The 24,567-nt window shown below is 35.7% G+C and overlaps 2 protein-coding genes across 2 annotated transcripts; both read right to left on the bottom strand.

Moving 5' to 3' along the window:
• Positions 1–5,800: 5,800 nt before the first annotated feature.
• LOC150028104 (uncharacterized) lies at positions 5,801–6,286 on the bottom strand. The gene has a single exon (XM_090301046.1). The coding sequence runs from the start codon at positions 6,284–6,286 to the stop codon at positions 5,801–5,803; it is 486 nt and encodes a 161-aa protein (XP_090157172.1).
• Positions 6,287–20,979: 14,693 nt separating this feature from the next.
• On the bottom strand, positions 20,980–23,669 carry LOC137837658 (cytochrome P450 736A117). The gene is made up of 2 exons (XM_068646752.2): positions 22,665–23,669; positions 20,980–21,784 (listed from the first exon to the last, which is right to left on the bottom strand). Exons 1-2 carry the CDS (start codon positions 23,610–23,612, stop codon positions 21,173–21,175), a joined length of 1,560 nt encoding a protein of 519 aa, XP_068502853.2. The 5' UTR covers positions 23,613–23,669; the 3' UTR covers positions 20,980–21,172.
• Positions 23,670–24,567: the final 898 nt, after the last annotated feature.

Below are 24,567 nucleotides of genomic sequence, written 5' to 3' on the forward strand. Positions count from 1 at the left end.
TGAATATGCTATGCATGAACTTTCAGCTCTTCACCCTAAGATCATCTTATGATACTGATCTTATTTGATATAATAAATGTCAACGACCCATTTTTTCTTCCCAAAATAAATTATTTCAATGACTTTTAAACTTAAAATTGAAAAATTGTTTATAAATTATATTCAAATTCTATTTATATTTTTTCACCATGTTTAATAGAAAAGATGCATTTTAAACTCCATATCAAAGACTAAACTCATATGAACTTTTGTTCTCCAACCGGTCAGGACTGAGAGAATTATTATCTTTCTCTTTGCTTGATCGTTCGTCTTCTACTTCTTCCTTTCACTGAATGTCTTTTTTCTCTTATTCACTGTCCTCTTCTTTGTAAATTCCAAGTCCAGATGGTACTTGGAAAAGACACCCCAACATTCCGGTGAGATCTTAGTATTCGATATTCGGTGTAACTAATGCGTGATGATGTCGTACCTTCTTCACGTAAATATATAACTATTTATATGATTATTATGAGTTCTTTGTTATTGTGCCGGATTAGGATTTTGGATCATAATTTAGAGTGTATTATCTAAGCTTAATGTGGGAGATTTATGCCCCAATTTATGAATTTATATTAGATTCAGATAACGAGTATCGGTCGTATTGAATTTGTGGATCTTGCATACATGTAAACATGTGATTAAATACATGTAAAAATACGATTGATTATGCCCCAATTTATAATTGTAAATTAATACAATTATATACAATTACATATATATTTGATTAATATAATATAATTACGAGATTATTGAAATGTTCAATAGTAACTAATTATCTTGTTGGCAGTTAATACTAAACCACGTTGATAAATATATAAAATTATATAATTATTTGAAATATAGTTGGCAAAGTTTTGATATCCAAATCTTAATGGGAAATATCTATACATTTAGTTAGTCATGAAACATTGGGTGAATGAACATTACTCACCACATTTACATGAAACCCTCTCATGTCGACACTGAGATAACCCTGGTTATTATGCATATATCAAAATAAGATATATAGTAATTTGGACTTATGAGAGAAATAAAAGAAAATTAATTTTTGTAATTTAAAATTAATTTATATAGAAATTAGTTTGTACAAAAGTTCTCGTACAATTTATTTAAACATTGCAACAAATTATTTAATGCAAAAAAGTTAGGCTAATTGTATAATTAAAATTTAATAAGATTAATCAAATAATGTATCCTCATTTCATCTTTATATTGTACTCTTTTTTTTGACTTTTTTAATATTTAGGGGTATTTTTTTTTTAATTTTTTGTTTATTATCGAAATGTGGTTAGTTTGGAAAAAATTACGTGATTGAGAAATCATCTAATATGACATAATTTTAGTGTGAAGAAGTCATGACACTGTGATGCGATTTTGACCATAATAAAGTCGTGTCAAGATAACTTAACTTTAGTATTAAGTACAAAGTTGTGTCAACCTTAACATGATTTTGATCAGTGATTTTTTTAGGTTACAACACAATTTTAATTTATTGATTTTTTTAATAATTTTATTTTAACAAAAATCAAAATAATTAATTAAATTATTAATTTGATAAATTTCTCAAATTTTAAAAAAATAATTATATTTTAATTGAAAAAATAATTAAAAAATGGTATTAAAATTTCAACCTATTCGAACAAGTAAACTAAAATTTAGTTGCAAAAAACTAGATAAACCAAACCTACTATAACCAATAAAGGCTGAGGATATACTCCCTTATATATTTTCTTAAGTTATTATGTTTATCTATAACATTAAATTCTTATGCAATTGTTATAAGAGGAATTTTTCTATGAATAGTGAACCCAATACTTTTAATCATGTCCAATGTCTGATCCTCCACTGCTCCACTTGGCACTTTCCAATTAAATTGGTGAATAAAGTTTTTTTTTTATTAGTAAAGAATGAAATTGAATTAAGAGGGATACAAAAGAGGTATCCCAACTCTTTTACATAAACCAAACCACATTAAGAATCTCCAAGAATAAAGAGATGAACAAACACCCCAGAAGTAATAGATAGATAATGTTTGCTGCATAAGCTAGACATCCTATTTCAGCTAGCACCGTGCTCGTATTGGAATGCTATAAGCACTGCAAACTGCAGCTACAAAACCATCAAAATACACCAAAATATTGGTTATCTCCACCACCTCATTGACATTCCTTCTACCCAGCTTGTAGTGGCACAATTATAACACTTGTCACAGAATTAATAACTTCAATGCAACATCTTCAATTCGCTCCTTTTTGGACTTCGGCTTCCCCCTGCTTGCTCCTTTTAAGCTCACTTTTATCAGAAACCAACTTCCTACTTGCCAGGGTCCATCTCGCACTTAGATTGGTTGGAGTTTACAACTTCGACTTACATCCCCCAACATGTCTGAATCCCAACCACAACCTCTACTGCTACCATCCACATGTGAGACCACTAATTGATCAACAAACACACTTAGGGATTTCCACAACAACCAAAACACCACATAAAAAACAGTTTTTGTTTCCTGCAAAAAGAACCCTGAACCAGCATACACCCTGCCTCTATTGGTATGTTATAAGACACATCAAAACAGAATCCTCCATCATGTCCTTAACATTCCTTTTGACTCCCTTGCAAACAAGCACATATGTCCTTTCCATCTTGCACCAGCTGCAGGCCGTGACAAACCCACCAACACCTCCAACCAACTATAAATCCAGTATAGGTCGTAGTCTTAAAACTCTTGGCATCTGAGAGTCCTAATTATAACTTCTAATGCAAAGCATTGGATTAAAAATCCAGTCTACAAAAGAATAAGTAAAGGAATGCACCTTGTGCTTCATCCAAAGCCAGGATTTGAGTTGAGCCTTCTGAAACACCTCATCCGCATCTACTAGCCCTTTTTTGAATACAATCAGGTTCCTTTGGTCCTAGATACACCTAATAACAGATGCCCAAACACCTTTCCATACCAAGTTTTGCTTCTTCTAGCATTGCTCAGATAAAAACTCATAAAGTGCAGATTGAAATCATTAACAGAAGAGATACCTATCCATTTGAAGCACAAGGACCATACCCATTGTGCGTATTTACACTCCAAGAAGATATGTTGACAAGACTCCTCCTTAAGATGACACATTGCACATATCGCAGATTCCATCATCACCCCTCTCCTACTCAAACTCACCCTTGTTGGGATTCTATCCAGCAACACTCTCCAAGTTGTCACGATCACCTTTAGGAATGCCTTAGTCTTCCAAAGGAGATTAAACACATCGGATTGGGTTCCACGAGATTGCTTAGCAAGGCACTCATAAGCAGAATTCACAGAAAAATGGCCTGGTTCTTCGTTCCCCCACACTTGCACATCCACGTCATTCCTTCTCATTAGTGCCCCTGATAGTAGTGTAAAGAGGTATGCTTCCAGTGATGATTCCCACTAAAATCTGGCACACCTCCATGTCAGCCTCCATCTCCAGTCCGAATTAATCCACACGCCAACTTCACCCACTATTTGCCCCTTGTTTAAGGATAAGGAGAACAGTCTAGGAAACAAGGATTTGAGATCAGAGCTTCCAACCCACACCTCCTCCCAGAACTTTACTTTGTCTCCACACCCTAGTTTCCAGCTTAGTTCTTCTTGAAACCATCCTTTTCCTCCTCCCTCTTTGCACACTTTATAGAGATCTTTCCACCACCAAGATTGGAGTTTGACTAGTGTATGGACGCCTCCAGGTTCTAACCCATACTTTGAGTCCAATAACTCCTTCCACCTTCCCTCCTCTTGAGAGATATAGTGCCATCTCCATTTAGCTAGGAGAGCATGATTTAACTTTCGTATTTCTCTTAAACCCAATCCTCCCTCCTCTTTAGGTTTGCACACATCTTCCCAACTAACCCAGCAAATTGGCTTGCTTTCCCCCGACCCCACAAGAATCTCCTTTGGATAGAGGTAATCCTCTTATAGACTGAGTCAGGGGCTTTGAAAAGGGAGAGATAATACAGAGGTATAGCAGATATGACAGAGTTGATAAGACAAATTCTCCCTGCCATGGATAAAAATCTCCCTTTCCACACACTGAGCTTCGCTTTTAACTTGTTAAGGACCGGATCCTAGAACTGCTTCTTCCTGGGGTTACCTCCCACTTCAAGGCCCAAATATTTAAACGGTACTCCCATTTGTTTGCAGTTCAACGTCTTTGTATAACATGCTACATCACTACTTTGAACATTGATGCCTGCAAGCTTTGACTTATGGAAATTGATCTTTAACCCTGAGGCTAATTCAAACCCCCTTAGGATGGCCTTCAAGGTTACCACATTGTTGAAGGAGTCTTCACATAGAAAAATAGTGTCATCCGCAAACTGGAGGATGCACACCTCAATCTCCTTCCTTCCAAACTTGAGGCCCATCAACAAAGTGGTTTTGCTAGCACTTCTAACTATCCCAGCAAGGCCTTCAGCTACAACTAGGAAAAGGAAGGGTGCAAATGGGTCTCCTTGCCTTAACCCTCTAGTCGGCTTGAATTCCTCCGTAGGGCTCCCATTGACTAACACAGACACAGTGGCGGATTCCAGACATCCTTTAATCCATGCGATCCAGAGGTTGTGAAACCCCATCCTGGATAGCATATCATATAAGAACGCCCATCTAACCGAGTCATATGCTTTTTCGAAGTCCACCTTTAGGCACAACCCTCTTCTCCCACTTCTCCTTAAATCCTCAACAACTTCATTGGCCATAAGAACACTGTCTAAGATCCCTCTTCCTTTCACAAAGGTTGATTGACATTCATCTATCAAAGAGGGCAACACCTTCTTCATTCTACTAGCTAAAACCTTCGAAATAATCTTGTACATAGCTCCAACTAATGAGATGGGTCTATATTGCTCGAGCTTGGATAGGTCCCTAACTTTAGGAACCAAAGCTATGAAAGAGGCGTTACTGCCCTTCGGAATACTTCCCGTCTCATGAAACAGGGACAGCGCTGCCACAAAATCTTCTTTTAGCAACTCCCAATTCTTTTTGATGAAGTTAAAGTTATAACCATTTGGGCCCGGACTTTTTGTACCTTCACACTGCCACACTGCATCCGTAATCTCTTTCTTAGAGAAAGATGCTAGGAGACCCTCGTTATCAGTCGGAGATAACGACTTGAATTCAACTTCATCCAGTCTTACCCCTAAATCTTTCGTTGCTTTGAATCTAGCTTCGAAAAGCTTCTTTGCTTCTGAACGGACAGTGCTTGGTTCCTCACACCAATGGTCCCCCACCTGGACGCCCTTCACTTCGTTTCTGAGCTTTCTCCACCTCAAGGAGGAATGAAAGAACCTAGTACAAGAATCACCATTCTTGAACCAGTTAGCTCTCGCCTTCTAGCAATTGAGAGATTCAATTTTCTTATCATTCTCTTTCAGGAGACTAACCAACTCCAATCTTTTCAATCTATCGTTTTCCACTAAACCCCCCAAGCAATCTTGACCATCTAGAGCCTCCAGATCCTGTAATATCCTCCTCTTGGTAGTGTCAAGGTTGCCAAAAACATCCATGTTCCAGGACTTCAGATTTGATTTGAGGAGTTTCAGCTTTTCTTTAATCTTCGTCAAGCCATACCCCTGCACCGAGTAGGACCGCCATTTGTCTTGCACCATCCTACTGAAACCCTTCTCCAGGAACCAAGCATCAATGGTTCTGAAGGGTTTGGGACCCCAGTCTTTCTCTATAGACTTAACCACCATAGCACAGTGGTCTGACACTTCCCTTCTTAATACATATTGCTTACTCATGGGCCAAAGCTGCAACCACTCTTTTTACAAGCACTCTATCAATTTTACTCTTTGCCGTTACATCAGGTTTAAACCATGTAAACTTCTTACCTACTAGAGGTAACTCTAGTAGAAAGATGGAGTCAATGAAACTATTAAAGCCAATTAACTCACTTGTCTGCTCTCCCCTACCTCTAACGCCTTTCCTTTCACTTTTGCTTCTTACCGCGTTGAAATCCCCACAAAAGCACCAAGCTGGTTCATGGCGAGCCATTTTTACTTTAGTAAGGTCCTCCCACAAACTCTTTTTACCATTCAGCGTGCATGGAGAGTAGACGTTTACCACCACACACCTAGAGGATGATTTTATGTAATGGCCAAAGATGATAATAAAGCCTGTTCCCATCAAATGATTTTCGTATTCAAAGGCTTCTTTATTCCACATAGACAACAAGCTTCCACTTCCTTCGTCTCCTTTGTTATGCATCCACCCCACCATATTATCACCCCATAGAGAAAAGCATCTTGTATCTGAGAGTTCTTTGGACTTAGTTTCTTGCACACAAACAAAATTTGTTCCCTCCCTTCCTATAATATGTCTCATATACCGTGCCTTTGTGCCTCCCCCCAAACCTCTAATGTTTAAGTTTACTATAATCATAAAGACCCATCCTTCTTACCCTCCTCGACAATTCTCATAAACTCCAAGTCTCTTGTTTCCATACACGAATATTCCTTTACAACCTCCTGTTGATCCCCACGACACCTGATCCCTATCCGATTACTGATCTCCTAGAGTTTTGACGGTTCCACCACCAGGTCAGATACAAACAACCGTTGGTTACAGTTGTCAATATCTCCATCAGACAAAGACGCAGAGGACATACCTTGCCTAAACAGAATAGAGCTACCAGCCTGCGATATTTTTGCATGTAGTCTTGCGGAGCGCCTAAAATAATACTGGAAAGCTTACTCTTTAACTCTTTGCAATATAGACGTACCTGAAGTGAAATTCATGTAAAAAAGTTTAAAAATTTAATGAAGTTTAAAGTCGTTGATAAATTTAAGTATTTTCAATTGAATTTCTATTAAATTTCTTGGTCTCTTGGATACTAAATTGTTTTTATATTTTTCAATTGAGTTTCTGCTATTTTTTTTTTTGTTAATTGAGTGATGTAACTATTATCTTATCCCATAACCTTATTTAGTTGTCTCTATATGTTATTTTGTGTTAATATTAATTGATGTAGCTTTGTGATTAACAAAATAAGTGATTTTTATTGTTGGTTGAGGGTAAACAAAAACAAAATGAAAACTTGAATACAATTTTAAGAGAATTTAGAACAAGCGTGATGTTAAACAACATAACAAACATTGAGTTGGAGTTGCAAGTGAAGGACATCCAATAATGAAATCTATTTGTGTCAGGTGGCTTTTATTGCTTTTGTTTAAAACAATAACGAACAACTTTTTTTGGATGAGATTGAAAAGAAATTGAAAATGAGAATGTATGGTATGGAGGTAAACGAAAAAAAAAGAGAAAATTAAAATGAAAATCTAAATATGGTGTTAACAAGGATAACATTGGAGATGCATGTGAAGGTCCTGAAGGATAAAAAAACTTACAACCAATTTCTTTACATTTGGTCTTACCCCTTATTCTATCATTATTGTTTTGTTGTTCAACCACACACTTGTTATGCAGTCTCCCAACATTGTATTTAGATTTTTCTTTTGCTTTCCTTTTCATTTATCCTCACCCAACAATAAAATATGTATATTATGTTAATCACAAAACTATATTCTTTAATATTATCACAAAATAACATGTGGAGACAACGAAGTAAAGTAACGGGCCAAGATAACAACCACGCCACTCATTTAACAGAAAAATTAAATAGAAGAGACTCAATTGAAAAATATAACTTTTTTTAGTACTAATAGACGAAGAAAATTGAATAGGGACTCAATTTGAAAATACAACAAAAAAATATTAAGAACTTGAAATAATTAAGTATTTTTTTAATAATGAAAGAAACATTATTCAACAAAATCAAATACCAATCAACAAGTAAAGTAGTATATCAACTAAAGAGGTTATTTCTAATATTGTATGAATGCTAAATATACAAAATTAATGAGTAAACCTCTACTCTGATTTTTGAGATATGTAAACGTCTAGCCTTATTTCATTGGTGAAATCTCTTTACTTTTAGTCTTTTCTCACATCAACTTTGACATTAGGGATTGAACTAAATGATGTTTTTGAAAAGTAAATATTTTATGAAGTTAGAAACTATAGTAGTGATCAATTGGAAAATATTAAGAACTTATGCAAGATAACACATTGTATTAATCTTATTTACTAGGATTAAAGTCTTTATGGGCCTTTTATTAGTTTGGAACTGATAAGTGCCATAATTCAACTATATTTCATACAAAAAGATAGACACTTATAAATTTTAATTGATAAAATAGTTATAATTCAACTTCTAATTTAGGAATATGAATTTTTTTACATAATTCTGATTATAAGATGAATGTGAATGATTTATTTCCAAATTGTGTTAATTTTATGGTTTTAGGGGAAAATAGAGATAAAAAGGTTAAAGAAGAATGAACAAGTTAAAGACAAGATGAAAAGACAAAGTTAGAACATTGAAAACTCGCTCAAACTTGACCAATGATCGCTTAAGCGAGTTCACTCCCGTGAAGTTGGATTTTTTCTCGTAAAACGTGCTTAAGTAAGTAATATCTCACTTAAGCGAGATGTTCACTTAGCCCAAACCCAATTAAGTTAAATAGAAGGCGTGGGACATAACTATATATATCATTGGGAGGATGTGGAGAGATACAAAACCCTAGAGGAGGCATCCGTCAAGGGGAAACATCTTGGATCTTCTTTTCTTGCTTTCAATGTTTGTAATGACCAACATGAGTGGCTAATTCTTCCCTTTGGGATTGAGAGTAATCTGTTCAAACTCATGTATTAAGGTGATATTCATTTATAATTTTATGTTTTTGATTAATGATTGATATTATCATTTTATTATTAAAGTTTGAATCTTGATTCATGATTCTGATCCTTAGATTTGTCTGGAAAGTACTTCTAAGCATCTGACCTAAATGATAATGCTTAACATATTTGAATGTTAGGAATAGATTTGAAATGTTAATTGCTTTATAACATTTGTTCGTAATGATAAGGAGTTTTTATAAATATGCGAGGAATCGATATTTAGGAAACTATCTTAATAATTTTGTATGCGATGAATCAATATGAATGATTTTATATGTGCATTAATGTCAATCAAGATGAAATGTTATATGTTTTTTTTATTAAGAATACAAACGAGTGAGAATGATGAACCCCAATCCTAATTTTAGTAATTGACTCATCCAAATCATTTATTTGCTTTTATTTAATTTTTTACAAATCCATCATACAAGCTCTAGTGGTCTTCCTTCAAGCTCTAGTGATTCAACCTTCTGGGAACGAATGTGGCTCTTCCTGCGATGACACTCCAATGCTCAAGTCAGTAAGAGCATAAAATATAATGAGTATAATATAAAATAGAGTTGAGAGTACTCCATGTGTTGTTTATTAGATTAGATATATGAGATGATCCTTTCTGTATAGTGTAATTTGGTATATATAGATTGAATTGTAACCTCTCCACCTTTAGTCATGATTATGTCATAATTGAGTGATTAAGGCTAATTGATTGAAATCCCTTTATTTGTGCTCCTTCATAACGTTAGATACATAGGTCGGGAAACGACCATAAATGACCAACTATCGGGCCAATCCCATGACCTAAGATGCCCCCCAGCCTCAGGCGTAGGCCAATGAGGCAATGGTGAGTTTGAAGGTCGAAAGATGAGCCATTTGTTATATTCCATCGGGTCAGGCCCATGACTTAACATGCCCCCCAGCCTCAAGCGTAGGCCAATGAGGCTAATAAGTTCATAGGCATTATTTACATAGATCGGTATCAAATCCATTTCACCACATGATTGGGCTAGAAACTTCTTTTACCTGCAATAGATATAAGACAATTACTTCTTGCACCCAATCAATTTTGACTGACACCCGACGAAATTTTTAAAATCCCATTTTGCCCTCGTCTTTTTTATTAAGAAAAACGGCGATAACCTGGATATTGACCTCCGGATGCACGAGTCCGGAAGGCATTGTTGTTCATTCCAGATATAAAAATGCGTAAAAATTAATATTTCCAGTTTAATATTCTAAACACACATATCCGTAAGACAAAGATTAATTCTAGACACAAATGTCCATAAGTGGAAAATGGGTTATGGATAAATTTATCCAGAATTAAGCAGTACAGTGCAAACAACCTTGCTTCCGGACATAGGCATCCGCAGTAGAAAATCACACTTTCGGATACCACACATCTGGAACCAACAAAATGACATCTGGATAACAATATTCGTAGGTGATTAAGCAATCCGACTTAAAATATCTGGAACGCCTAGGCAAAGAGAAAACTAAACTTATGCGTGTCGTCTTCTCCGGTGACTTCGTTTTTCTCGTTCTTTGTCGCCTTCCAATTCCCTCACAGATGATGTTGCCTTAGTCACCACAACAATGGACGTCGCTCCTCAGTGAAGATGAAGCGTCACTGCCTAAGTGAGAATGCGCGCAAAGAAGAATGAAAACGACAGTGGGTGGCTGCTGTGTGTGTTGGGTGCCTGGATTGGGTGCACATCCTTAACCTAATTTTCATTTCATTAAGGACATTTTAGTCTTTTCAAAAGAACGATTGGGTACCAGTCAAAATTGATTGGGTGCAGGGAGAATCTTCCTAGATATAATTTAAAACTTACAAACTGGAACGAGTGAGATCGACATCCCCTTCCTAAACTAGAAGGATCTTTGTTTCCATTTTCTTCATCTGATAGATCGCCATTTCTTTCACCTGCAAAAAATATAATAATTTTTTTTGTACCTTATCAGGCTCAGCTCCATGATCAAAATGAATTTTACTTGAATCAAGTGTCTAGCTTGACACCATGATCAACATGGATTTTATTTGGATCAAGCGTCTAGCTTGGCACCATGTCCTTTCATGGTTTTACTCGACCGAGCACCTCACTCGGCACCATGCCCATCACGGTTTTATTCGACCAAGCGCCGAGCTTGGCACCATGTCCTTTCATGGTTTTACTCGACTGAGCGCCTCGCTCAACACCATGCCCATCATGGTTTTATTCGATCAAGCGCCGAGCTTGGCACCATGTCATTTCATGGTTTTACTCGATCGAGCGCCTTGCTCGGCACCATGCCCATTATGGTTTTATTCGATCGAGCGCCTCGCTTGGCACCATGTCCATCATGATTTTACTCGACCGAGCGCCTAGCTCAGCACCATGCCCATCATGATTTTACTCGACCGAGCATCTAGCTCGACACCATTACCTTCATGGTTTTATTGGACCAAACATCTAGCTCGGCACCATCACCTTCATGGTTTTATTGGATTGAACATCTAGCTCGACACCATGTTAGGTGAACACCAGTCCATGATTTTTCCTTCAGATGAATTAACCAAAGTTGATCCCTTACAAATTGCAAACTTGTACAACATGTAGTATATTGAATAAACAATCTTATTTTCAATCAAGATAAATTTCAAATAAATCATATTGTACCAAACACAAAGTAGACAAATCCGCAAATTTTTTACAAATACTTAATTAGTTGTAATAAAAACATAGATTACCCACGTTCCATATTCTTAGTATAAGTCTCCTATCCAATAATTTAGAAACAACTAAATGAATACTCTTCAACGGAATGGCCATGGTAAGAGAAAATGTTCAAAACACATTAACATTCTATATTTTTTGTTAATTGCTATCTTTAAATCTTGAATTTCAACATTTTAATTTAATAAACTTTCTATCAAATGAGTTTCCAAAATTTATGAGATTCATTATTATCTTTTGTTGATCAAAATATATTTAATAATGAAACAACATAATTCATCCTTAGTGCAAAATCTTATGACCCATTAGTGCAACGTGCCAACCCATTAATTTTGGTATGCCAAAATAAAGTGAATTAATAGTATATGTATTCTCACTTAAGATAAGAATTATTAGAATAAATAAACTTGATATAAATTTGAACCTTCATCATTATTTTTCACTCTTTCACTTACTTCTATACTCTTTCTTAACAAAAACGTCATTGTAATATAGCTATTTTTTATAACAAAATGTGACATAATCTTAAAAGCTTTAAAATTAAAAAGGTAGTGATGAATGAGTAAGTTGTATAGGTAAATAACCAAAACATTAATTTTTAATTTTATTTATTTATTTTTAAATCTGTTATAAAATAAAATAATATTCAGAAAAAGATCATAATAAGTTTTCTAATGTATATACAACATAAAAGATAATTTTATAGTAAAAGAAATTTACCTAAATAACAATAATAAAAACATATTTAAAAACTTGTAAACATTTTCATATACTTCTATGGTTTTACTTTTCATCAATTTTGAAATCTTAAAAAGTTCGCCGTGTATATCAATTATATTAATGGAAAGCTATTGAATGATATTGTAACATTTAAGAAAATTCATAGACACTATATGAGCAACATAACATTTCTTCTAGTTTTCCATAAACACCTCTTAAATATTTTAACCAAATAAAATCCAACACAAGAGAAATTCAATCAATAAATAATAATATTCATTTAAGAATAGTAAAAAACTTCTTAAAATTCAGAAAAAATACTAGAGGTTGCGAAGGCAAGTAAATTTACGGAAATTTATTATATACACCATTGCCACCCAAAATCCTCCCAAGAATTTACCTCACCCACCTTTATATCTTGATCCATTGAAAAAAAATAAAGTCTAGGAAACAAAAATTTAAGTTTAATGTTGTGTTCCCACACGTCCTCCCAAAATCCAACTTTATCCCCATTACCTACTTTCCAAACAACAACGTTTTTGAACCATCATTCTTCCTCTCCCTCCTCACAGACTTCAGTTAAATCCCTCCACCACCATGATTGATATTTCGACTGAGCCAAACTTCTACCTCTTTTCGAGCCATATTTAGATATAAGGATGTATTTCCATTTCCCTTTTTAATCACTCATTAACCGTCATTTCCATTTCGTCAAGAGAGCGCAATTGAGCTTTCTTATATCTTCAATCCTCAACCCACCTTCTTGAAGGGGCTTACAAACTTTCTTCCAACTTACCCAAGGGATAGCCTTGTTATCTCTGCCCCAGGCCCAAAGGAATTTCCTATGTATACTAATTATACTACTGCACACTGAAGCTGGAGCTTTAAAGAAAGACAAATAGAAAATAGGTATGGCGGTAAAGACCGATTTAAGTAGGCATATTCTTCCTGCCATAGATAAAAATCTCCCTTTCCAAGAGATGAGTCTAGCATTTATTTTGTTGACAACAAGCTCCCAAAACTGTTTCTTCCTAGGATTACCTCCAACTTCTATCCCCAAGTATTTAAAAGGTAACCGCATGGTATTGCAATTTAAAGATTTTGCATAGGTATTAAGGGAATACCTGTCAACACAAATACCTGCCAACTTAGATTTATGGAAGTTGACTTTCAAACCAGAAACGAGTTCGTGGCACCTAAGTATCGCCTTGATAGTGAGGATATTGGAGAAAGACTCGTCACACAAGAATAAAGTGTCATCAGCAAATTGTAACATACAACAATCAACACATTTCTTCCCACCTTCACTCCTTTGAGCACATTCTGTTTTAAAGCTTATCTCACAAGCCCGGCCAAGCCTTCGGTCACCATAAGAAACAGGAATGGGGCCAAGGGATCACCCTGTCTCAGCCCCCTAAAAGGTTTGAATTCCTCCGTGGACTACCATTTACCAAAATCGACACAGACGAAGAAACCAGGTATCCTCTAACCCACGAAATCCATTTGCTATGGAAACCCAACCTATGAAGCATATCACGCAAGAAGTTCCACCTAACCGAATCATATGTCTTTTCGAAGTCCACCTTCAAACAAAGCCCAAACCTCTGATATCTCCTTACCTCCTCAACCACTTCATTAGCCATAAGAACACTATCTAACACACCTCAGCCACTCAGAAAGGCGGACTGACAATCCTCTATGACCAGAGGTAGAGCATTTTTCATGCGACACGATAACACCTTAGTGATAATCTTATATAGAGCTCCTACAAGGGATATTGGTCTAAGTTGATCAAGCGATGAAGGATCTCTTAATTTGGGGGACTAAAGCAATGAAACACACACACACACACACACACATATATATATATAACGATTTTAATTAAACCAAGAGTCTTTTCGGCATTTCGTTGATACAAAACTCCTTATGTCTGGGGGTTAGTGTATTGTCTAGTTAATAATATGATCGAGAGGTTGAGAGGTTGAGAGGCCGCAACTATAAGAAACTCTCACTCTACCAAATATCATGTGATTAATAAGGATCAAAAGACTTTATTATAAAATAGGAAAATGTAAAATAATGACCAGCCTTAATACTATATCAAAGTCCAAAGATTAAGTCCAAAATATTAAGAATAAACTCAATAAATATAAAGTACAAAAAGTAAAAGTCCAATAAGGTTGATAAAGTCCAATAAAAAGTAGTATAAATAGGTGACTTGATTAATAGTTAAGTAAAGTATTTTTAGAGAGATTATCACTTAATCAAATTGATTCCTACTTTATCATCGAAACACCTTGCAAATACACCCACATGTCTGAGAGAACTGAGACCAACCTGTTCGAGAGAACCGAGACGAATCTGCTTGAGAGAACCAACATCCACCTGTTCGAGAGAACCAAGACCCACTTGTCAAAAGAAATCGAGAGATTGTGAAGAAGAGATCACTGAAGTATATTAGAGAACGAAGGAGGAAGAACGAGAAGTTTTTTTTTATCAGCAAAAACAATATATATAATGGAGGTATTTCAGGGATACATCAACCCGTATACATGGAACCAAACACCTGCACTAAGCTTTTAAACACTAAGCTCTCAAGCGTAACATCTACCTTCTCACCCTAAAAACATAACGGACGACAACACCTCCTATACCTAAAGGTTCGTAGTCCTCTCAACCCCCCTCTCAGCTGGCAAACCTCTACCTTTTATAATTTTTAATAAATCTCATACATACTAGAGGTTCAAGACACCAGTTAGAGTAGGAAAAACATGTTAAACGTACCTTCGCAGTTACCCATGACCAGACCTTCAGTTGAGACATGGTGAAAATTTCAAGATGGTCAATACGTCCATTTTTAAAGATCTTCTTATTCCTTTATTTCCAAAAATCTTCCAAAACTGCTATCCACACACAGGACCAAACTTGGTTGATGGTTTTGTTAGAAATGTAGGGCTAAACAAGAGAGCGGGGTGGGGGGAGTGAATTTTTTTGAAGCATTTATGGATAAGAATGAAATTAAATACATAATTACAGATAAAACAATCAGATCAGCCAAGAAACAAAATATATTTAAACTGGTTCCAGAAAAACAATCGGTTATTTCTGCGAATCAATCGATTATTCTTACCAGCACTTCAACAAGAACATATTTAAAATAGATTTAAAAATAGAGAGGGAGAGAGAGATTTACACACAATGTTTTTATAATGGTTCGCTCATAACCTGAGCTACATCCAGTCCCAGAACAACCTTTGGATAATTCACTATGTAATCAACAACAAATTACAAAAACAAACACATCAAAGAGCCTATCTTGATACCTTCAAGACTGCACACCCTCTTTGATGTACCACCACCACACACAGTTAGAACACCCTCTGACTTGAAATACAACACACTTTACAGTATTCAAAAGTAAACAGAAATACAAGAATGAATAGGAAAGATTACACTTGATACAAGAAGAAAAACACAACTCCTATTTCACTCCTTTGACCAAGGCAAAGCATATATCAATCTTGCAATCTCTTTGAAAAAAATTCTCAAGCTATTTTCTGTAATTTGATTTATGTGTTGTTAATTGAGATTCAAAACCCAGTTATAAGCCCATAAAAATAGTTGTTTGATTCAGTTAGACAAAGCCCAAAACAGATGCATATCAAGCCAAAATAGTTTTGACAGTTAAAACATAATCTGTTATGTTTTTCAAAAAAACAATCGATTGAAACCTCGATTCAATAGATTGATATGGCTTTGACTCGTAAATTCAGCCAATTTTAGCTTTTCAAAAATCCATTTCAAAACACCAAGTGTAAAACAACCGATTGAAACGTAGAAACAACAGGTTGTTTTTCACTTACTTTGAAACAATTTTCTTTAAAAGATCTTGATTGTTTCAACTTTGGATTGGACTAAGAGTGATTTAACAAATTCTAAATACACTGAACAAAAGCCCCACAAGCAACAACCCAGCTTTAAGCATCCTTCTTGGATTTGAAATCATCAAAGCTTCATCTTCAACGGGTTTCACTTTCCATAACCATCCGAAACTGTGAAAAATGGATTTTAGGGTCCTGGTGAACCACTGATGCGAAGCCAACCCACTCATAACACTTTGATCAAACCAGCCAAGCTACCCTACAGATGCAAAAAAGGTGGGAAGTTGTTTCCTCTTCTTCCCACACATACAACACGTGTTACTTCCCCTTTATTCACCAAATTTACTTCAATCACAATTTTATTCTTCAGAATTTTCCAGAACAATAAGTATTGAAGTAGTAGTTATTATTATCTTGTTGAAAGCCTATAATAATAAATTTTAATCAGATATTTGTGAGCGGTAAAAGTCATCTATATTTATATGCTAGGTGTATTTGTTCAAAATATGTATACGTGAGATGATTTCAGCGTTAAAGATATGTATGAAGCAATAATGTTAAACATTAATGAACCTTCTTAGATACATGGAAGAGAGTTTTACTAGTTAATTATTTATTATCATATTATTTTAAATTATTTAAATTTTTTTGAGTATTTTTTTTATCAGCAATGAATAAATTAAATAACAGAGATACTTAAGGGGTATCCCAACCCATATACAAACCCACAAGGTACTCCCCCTTGTGGTCTAGAACAAGAAACAACCATTATGTGGTATAATCTGCACTATAACAACAATTTGGGTACAGATTCTACACCAGAACTTAAAAAAAATCACAAAAAAACCAGCACCCCTTCCTGCAATGTAGACTTGAAAAAAGGAGGAGTACATCATGTAGCTGCAGCCACTAAGGATTGCATCGAGGGGCACACCAGCATCACCTAACAAATTAAAATGACTGTGGCAGCAACCATATTAAAGATATATAACCTTCCAAGTTATGCAGAAAACTTGCCAATTAGCACAATCATTGGTAGCACGAATCAGACCTTACCATAGAATATATAAGCCCCTAGCCAACTTTATATCAGACACCTTAACATAAACAGAAGCTCACTCCAACGTTGCCAACACCTTAAACTATTCTTTTCTCAATTCCAAAATGACTTCAAGTCAAACGTGCCAGTCCTTTGCCAGTGACAAAATTTAGGATAGATACATAAGCGAGTCCCTCAGAGAGAATCCCTTTTTCATTTAGAAACACAGGGCAGTATCTGATAATCTTCCGCAAAACCACTTCACCTTCCTCTATTACAGTCATAAACAAAAACCTTCCAGCCTCTACATAGTTGAGCTCAATTCCTAAACAATCCACTACAGATTCCAAATATTCATTACCAAAAAACTCCCCTCTTCAATATAAAGTCTGTCCATACTCCAGCCAAAACAATACATTCCCAATTGAAAAACCACCTGCACCCCACCTTTTCCATTACCTTCAAATCCTTTTAGTTGGTCTGCGTGGCAACACCATATTACTAGCCACGCCTTTCACCCCTTAAAAGTACATCAGCAGAGAGCTCCCCCTCATATTGATAATGTATCCTTCCAGTTCTGAATTCACATTTAATCACCCGCCAACATTCTATTACTTGAAGCTTCTACAACTAATTAGTGGATTTAGAATCCAGTCCTTAGAGACCAATGAAACTGGTATGAGTGTAGTTGACCTCCAACAGCCATGACTCAGATCAAACACCTTCCCCTCAGTAGCCTTTGGCAAGGCACACAACAACCCTACAAAAACTACTCCTCCGTGGCACCAAAAAGATAAGTGCTTAGAAAAGTGATTCAACAACACCAACTACCTGCACAAAACCAGGGTTGAAAATTTGAAAGTGGCCCTCCACTGTACAACTAGAGTCAATCCCTCCAAAGCCTCAGGGGCATGTTCTGTTCGTGCCCAACTACTCCAGCTTCATCACAACCTTCTCACAAGAGAAATATGTTGGAAAAAACCTTTACATCCTCACCACAACACCCCTTTTAACAGGAGGGATTCCAATATATCAGACAGAGAGCTCGCCTTCAAGAGCTCAGCTATCGTCCAACACTCCACTAGCTGATTCTGATAACTGAACCTCTAAAACCGCCTACCAGCAACCACTCACTTTGAACTTCTAATACAGATAATTGGATTGAGAATCCAGTCAGCAAGAGTGTAATTAAAAGAGTGACTTTTGTGCTTCAACCATTGCCAAGACTTGAGCTGGACCATCATGAAAATCTCTTCCCCATCTACAACACCTTGTTTGAAAACTATCAAGTTTCTATGGTCCCAAATACACCTCACTATGGTAGCCCATACTCCTTTCTACAAAAGATTTTGCTTGCTATTCAGATGTGGCAAAAAGAAGCTTTCAAAGTGTTTTGATAGCTCATTGTGTTGTACAAACGTAATTCCTATCCACTTAAAGCATAACGTCCACACCCTCTGGGCGAAAGGGCATTCAATGAAGATATGTTGGCAAGATTCCTCCTTCGTTTGGCAGAAAACACACAAAACTGTGTTAAGCATTACCCCTCTCCTTCTCAGACACGTTCTAGTTGGCACTCTACCAAGGAGAACCCTCCAAGCTGTTATAATAATATTAGGAAACGCTTTTATTTTCCAAAGGGGCTTGAACACTTCCTGATGGGGGTTGCTGGCCCTCTTCGCTAGAAATTCATATGCTAAACTAACAGTATAGGACCCTGCTTCTTTGCCCCCCCACGTCAGTACATCTCTCTGTTCCCTTGAAAGCCTTACCTGGGATATGTAGTGTAAGAGATTAGTTTCCAACAAGGATTCCCATTCAAATCTATCCCTCCTCCATCTCAAGTTCCACTGCCATTCTGCATCTACCCATTCTCCTACCTCATTCACCTTTAGACCCTGGTTCAAGGACAGAGTGAACAGCCTAGGGTAGAGGGACTGAAGGCTGTTGTTTCCTATCCACACATCCTCCCAGAATTTCACTTTATCGCCGCCTCCAAGTTTCCATGCAATATGTTGCTGGAACCATCCTTCACCTCCTCCCTCTTTACATACTTTTTGGAGGTCTCTCCACCACCAAGACTGTGTTTTCACTGGGGTACGCAATCCTTCTGTGACCATTCCATATTTTGTAGCCAACAAGTCCTTCCACCTACCTTCCTCATTTGACACTAACCTCCATCTCCATTTGGCCAAGAGGGCAAGGTTGAATTTGCGAATATCTCTGATCCCCAAGCCACCATCCTCTTTCGACTTACATACATCTTCCCAGCTAACCCATTGTATCAGTCTCTTCTCCTTCCCCCACCCCCATAGGAACCTCCGTTGGATACTGGTAATGTTCTTATATATTGACTCTGGTGCTTTAAAAATGGATAGGTAGTATAGCGGGACCGAGGAGATAACTGTTTTGACAAGAGATATTCTCCTTGCCAGAGACAAGAATCTTCCTCTCCAACCATTGAGTCTAGCTTTCAGTTTGGTTAGAACAGGCTCCCAGAACTTAACCGTCCTTGGATTTCCTCCCACTTCTAAGCCTAGATACTTGAAGGGAACTCTCATCTGAGCATAATTCAGCATCTTTGCATAACTTGCCACAACATTTCCACCAATGTTTACTCCAGCAATCTTAGACTTATGAAAGTTTACCTTAAGGCTTGAAGCTATCTCGAACCCCCTTAGAATTGCCTTCAAGGTTACCACATTACTATGTGACTCCTCACATAGAAAAAGAGTATCATCTGCAAATTGCAGGATACACAGTTCTACCTCCTCTCTACCAATCTTAACCCCTGACAACAGACTGGCCTTAGTTGCTTGCCTTACTAGCCTAGCTAGCCCTTCTACAACCACAATAAAGAGGAAAGGTGCCAATGGGTCACCTTGCCTTAATCCTCTTGTTGGCTTGAACTCCTCTATTGGACTCCCATTCACTAGCACAAAGATGGTAGACGATTTCATACATCCTCGCATCCACATTATCCACTTATTGTGGAACCCCGTGCAGAATCTTTACGTTGGGCTCGATAATTTTCGTAAGGTATCAATTTTGTCAAAAAATTAAGACTGAAAGAAAGTTACTTATTTGTTCACTTATTTCTTAACACGCGTTCCCATTATTTTCAATCCGAAGAAACATGAAGTGCTTATGGAAGTGCGTATGACTGTTCTTGATTTTGTTTTCAAATACAGCACGCATGTAGCTTCGTTTCCAAGACATTTTAATTATTAGAAAATTCTTGATGGTTCTTGGTGGTAAAAAGCTCTTACATTCAATTTTACTATAACTCTTTTTTTTTTCTTTTTTCTTTATAATCTTTTATGCAACAATATCTATTCAATCCTTTTTTTCTCTCAATTTTTTTGTTTATATAATTATAATCATTTCCATTTTATCCGAGGTTCCACCAAATACTTTTTCTAACTCATTTCGAATAACACAATCCTTTGTATTAACTATTCCTCTTCCTTTCTTGATTTATCTATTTTAGATATAAGACATGATTAACTTACCATTTACAATAGATACACTTTCCAGGAAAATTCTATAGCAAAAACACTGCTAAAAATTCTGAGACAAATTTTATGTCTTTGGTCTATAATAATGGTGTTCCTTCCCATTTTACATCCTTTGTCACAATTCCTATGAAAGAAGATTTAAGGTAATAGAGTCACTTGAAACACCAATGTGAATAAGAGAAACATGTCTTAGATATATGGTGTGCTAGCTATTGAAATGAAGGAAGCACTTAAGTCATTATTGGTAGATAAAAGAAAACCTTCCCATAAAGAGAGAAAGAGAGAGAGAGAGTTGACCAAATTTTAGAAAATAGAATCATAAAGATCACTTATCAAATATTACACATAAATTGAGGACAACTTATAGTTACAATAGCAAAATAACAAGAACATGATAAACCAAATCTACTATAACAATAGATTGTATATGGGCTGAGAATATAATCCCTTATTTTTTCTTCTAAGTTATTATGTTTATCTTTAACAGTAACTTCTTAGGCATCATAGGATGCAATTGCTATGAGAGGAAATTTTCTATGACTGGTCAAGCCATTAGTTTCAGTCATGTTCAATGTCTGTTGCCCCACTTCTCCGCTTGGAACTTCCCAATTAAATTGGAGAACAAGGTTTGCTAGGACCAGCTCAATCACATTCATGGCAAACATTATTCCTGGACAACCCCTCCTCCCTGCTCCAAATGGTATCACTTCAAAATCATGTCCTTTCACATCTATTGAACTATTTAAGAATCTCTCTGGCTCAAATTGTTCAGGTTTATCCCAGTAAGAAGGATCTCTTGCAATTGCCCAAGCATTAACTATTACTTGTGTGCCAGTTGAAATGTCATAGTCCATCACTTTGGCATCTTCCATGGATTCCCTTGGAAGCAACAAGGGAGCTGGGGGATATAATCGAAAAGTTTCTTTAATCACTGCCTTCATATAATGCATACTAGTTAAATCTTCCTCAGTTATGCGACTTCTGCCACTAACCACATTCCTTATCTCACCTTTTAGCTTCTGCATCACAGTTGGGTGCCTTAGGAGTTCTGTCATTATCCATCCTAGGATTGTGGAGCTAGTCTCAGTGCCTGCAGAAAACATATCCTGAAAGAAATACCCATCAATTGTCAATTTCATTGTCTACCTTGAATTACCATGAACGAAAATAAACTCAACATGTATTATGATTCTGTGCAACTAATGTGACTTAACTTTTTATTGGGAAAATAGTGTATATGTCTTGAACGTTGAAAAGAAATAACAAAATCTAATACAGTGTTGAGAGACTATAGAATAAGGATAGGATTAGAGTTGTGCGTGAATATCGTGAAGGATAAAAAAGACATACAACTAACCTGTTTATAATTTACCCTAACCTTTATTTTATTGTTATTGTTTTAGAGTTTAGGTTTTAGGAAAGAAAATAATAACATAATAAAATAACAATCACATTAATCAGTTAAAAGAAAAATTTAACTTTTGAAAAGAATTTTTTAGTAATAGACAACGAAATTTAATAAAAATTAAAATTACTGAAGTTTATTAAGAAGCAGAAACTTGATCTTTTTTAATAATAAAATAGATATATTCAACAAAACCCAATATCATTTAACAAATATTTTACAATTAAAGAGATTATTTATAATATTGTACTAATGCTAGAGGTACAAAATTAATGAGTAAACGAGTAAACCTCTGCTTTGATTTTTAAAATATGTAAATATGCCAACTTATCTTAAAACTTTCACCAAAGCTTGCTTTAGCCCTTATTTAATTTGTGAGATCTCTTTTCTTTTGGTCTTTTCTCCTATCATCTTTGACATTAAGAATTTTAGTCTTTTCTCACATCATCTTTCACATTAAGAATGAGCTTAATGATGTTTCAGAAAAGTAAAGATTTTATGAAGTTAGAAAGTAGAGTAATTGTCCATTGGAGAATATTAAGAACTTATGCAGGATAGCACATTGTATAAATCTTACGTACCAGGATTAAAGCCTTTATGGTTCTTTTATCAATCTGGAATCCCAAGGAGTTTGTCTCTTGGATCCTCAACAAAATGTCCACCAAATCATTCTTCTCTTCATTATCAGCACCATGCACATCATGGCCTCTCCTACTAACATGCTCATCAAGAACTTGATCAAAAAATTCATCAAGCTGTTTAGCCACTCTCTTTGCCCTACCATACATTCCATTAACGCTTCCCAACCAATCAAGCCAAGGTATGTAGTCCCCTATAACTGAAGCACCCAACAGCTCCATCATCTCATCCATTGGCTCCCGAAGCTTACTCCCTCCTTCTCCACTGTATCTCCTTCCGAGAGCAGCTCTACACACTATGTCATTTGCGACTGTAGTAAATAAATCAGTTAAATTCACAGGCATCGAAGAAGAACAACACTGCTTAATCTTATCCATCATTGTGGAGATTTCCTCTTCTCTCACTACACCAAAGGACTGAACCTTTTTTGCACTGAGAAGATGCAAGACAGAAATACTCCTTATCTGTCTCCAGTAGTTGCCATATGGAGCAGATGCCACATCTTTGTAATCATACAAGAAGATATCAAACATCTTACGATGTGGTCTGTTTGAAAAAACAAGGTCGTGTGTTTTCATAACCTCACGAGCTGCCTCAGCTGTGGAAACCACAAGAACTGGCACCCTTCCAAAGTGAAGTAACATTAAAGGGCCATAGGTTTGAGCAAAGGATTGGAGATTGCGATGAGTGAGGGCGCCAAGTTGGTGGAGATTTCCTATTATTGGAAGCTTTGGAGGAGATGGTGGTGAGATTTTTTTGCTCCTTGCAGAATTGAAATTGTGATTACATTTGGATAAAAGATTGATGAGAGTAGGTAAAAAGAAGATGATTAAGGTAGCGATTGGGAGGAAAAACCAGCATGAAGAGTTTTCATGCAGAGAAGTGAACATTGTGTCGTGTGTTTTCTTTAATTTGCTGTATAATTAATTAGCAATGCAGAACGAGGTATTTATAATGTTTGTAAGCTAGGTGTATTTGTATACGTTTCTTAGATTTTTTTTTTTTCAAATACAGTACGTATGTAGTTTCCGTTCCAAGATATATTTAGAGATTACGTGAATGATTTGAAAGTAGGAAAATGATACCTCTTAACACCACAGTTCATTAAATATATATCTAACTAACAACTAATTTTTTAATAAAATATTATATAATAAAAAAATAATAATCATATATGAATGTAGTAGAATGGTTCTAGATAGTTAAAAGCTCTTAAATTCAATTTTGCTAGAACTCTGTTTTTTATTCTTTTTTTCTTAGTAATATCTTTTGCAACAATATCTATTCAATCCTTTTTGTTTTTGTCAATTGTTTTGGTGTCATAATCTTTTTCATTTAGTCGATGTTCTATAATTTCCTGAACAGAAAGTAAAACATAAATACTTATTAAGTTTAATTTTCTTGACATGTTTGAAGAACTAGAAAAAGAAAAAGAATTTGGGAACAATGGCAATAAATAGATAAAGGTAAAACTTCCAACCATTTGCCACTAAATTAACAATACAAGTTTCTTTAATAATATATACAAGTTGTTTCGTTTGTTTCAAAAGCCCTAAATATTGGAACCAAGACTTTTCTATAATTGCAAAGTTTACTAAAATCACAATGATAGTAAATTTTATCTCGAGAATGGAAAACATATGTACGACCCATTTGACCACATAATAAGATACGTGTTACTTCTTGCAAACCTCCACTTTATCATTTTGTATGGTTTTTGAGCTTTGACTATGCTATGCATGAACTTTCAGCTATTCAGCCTAAGATCATCTTATGATAGTGATCTGATTTGATATTATAAATGTCAACGAGCCATTTTTTTTTTCCCAAAATAAATTATTTCAC

Source organism: Phaseolus vulgaris, chromosome 4 (assembly GCF_051622355.1).
Source record: "Phaseolus vulgaris cultivar YP4 chromosome 4, ASM5162235v1, whole genome shotgun sequence".
Taxonomy (NCBI): Eukaryota; Viridiplantae; Streptophyta; class Magnoliopsida; order Fabales; family Fabaceae; genus Phaseolus; species Phaseolus vulgaris.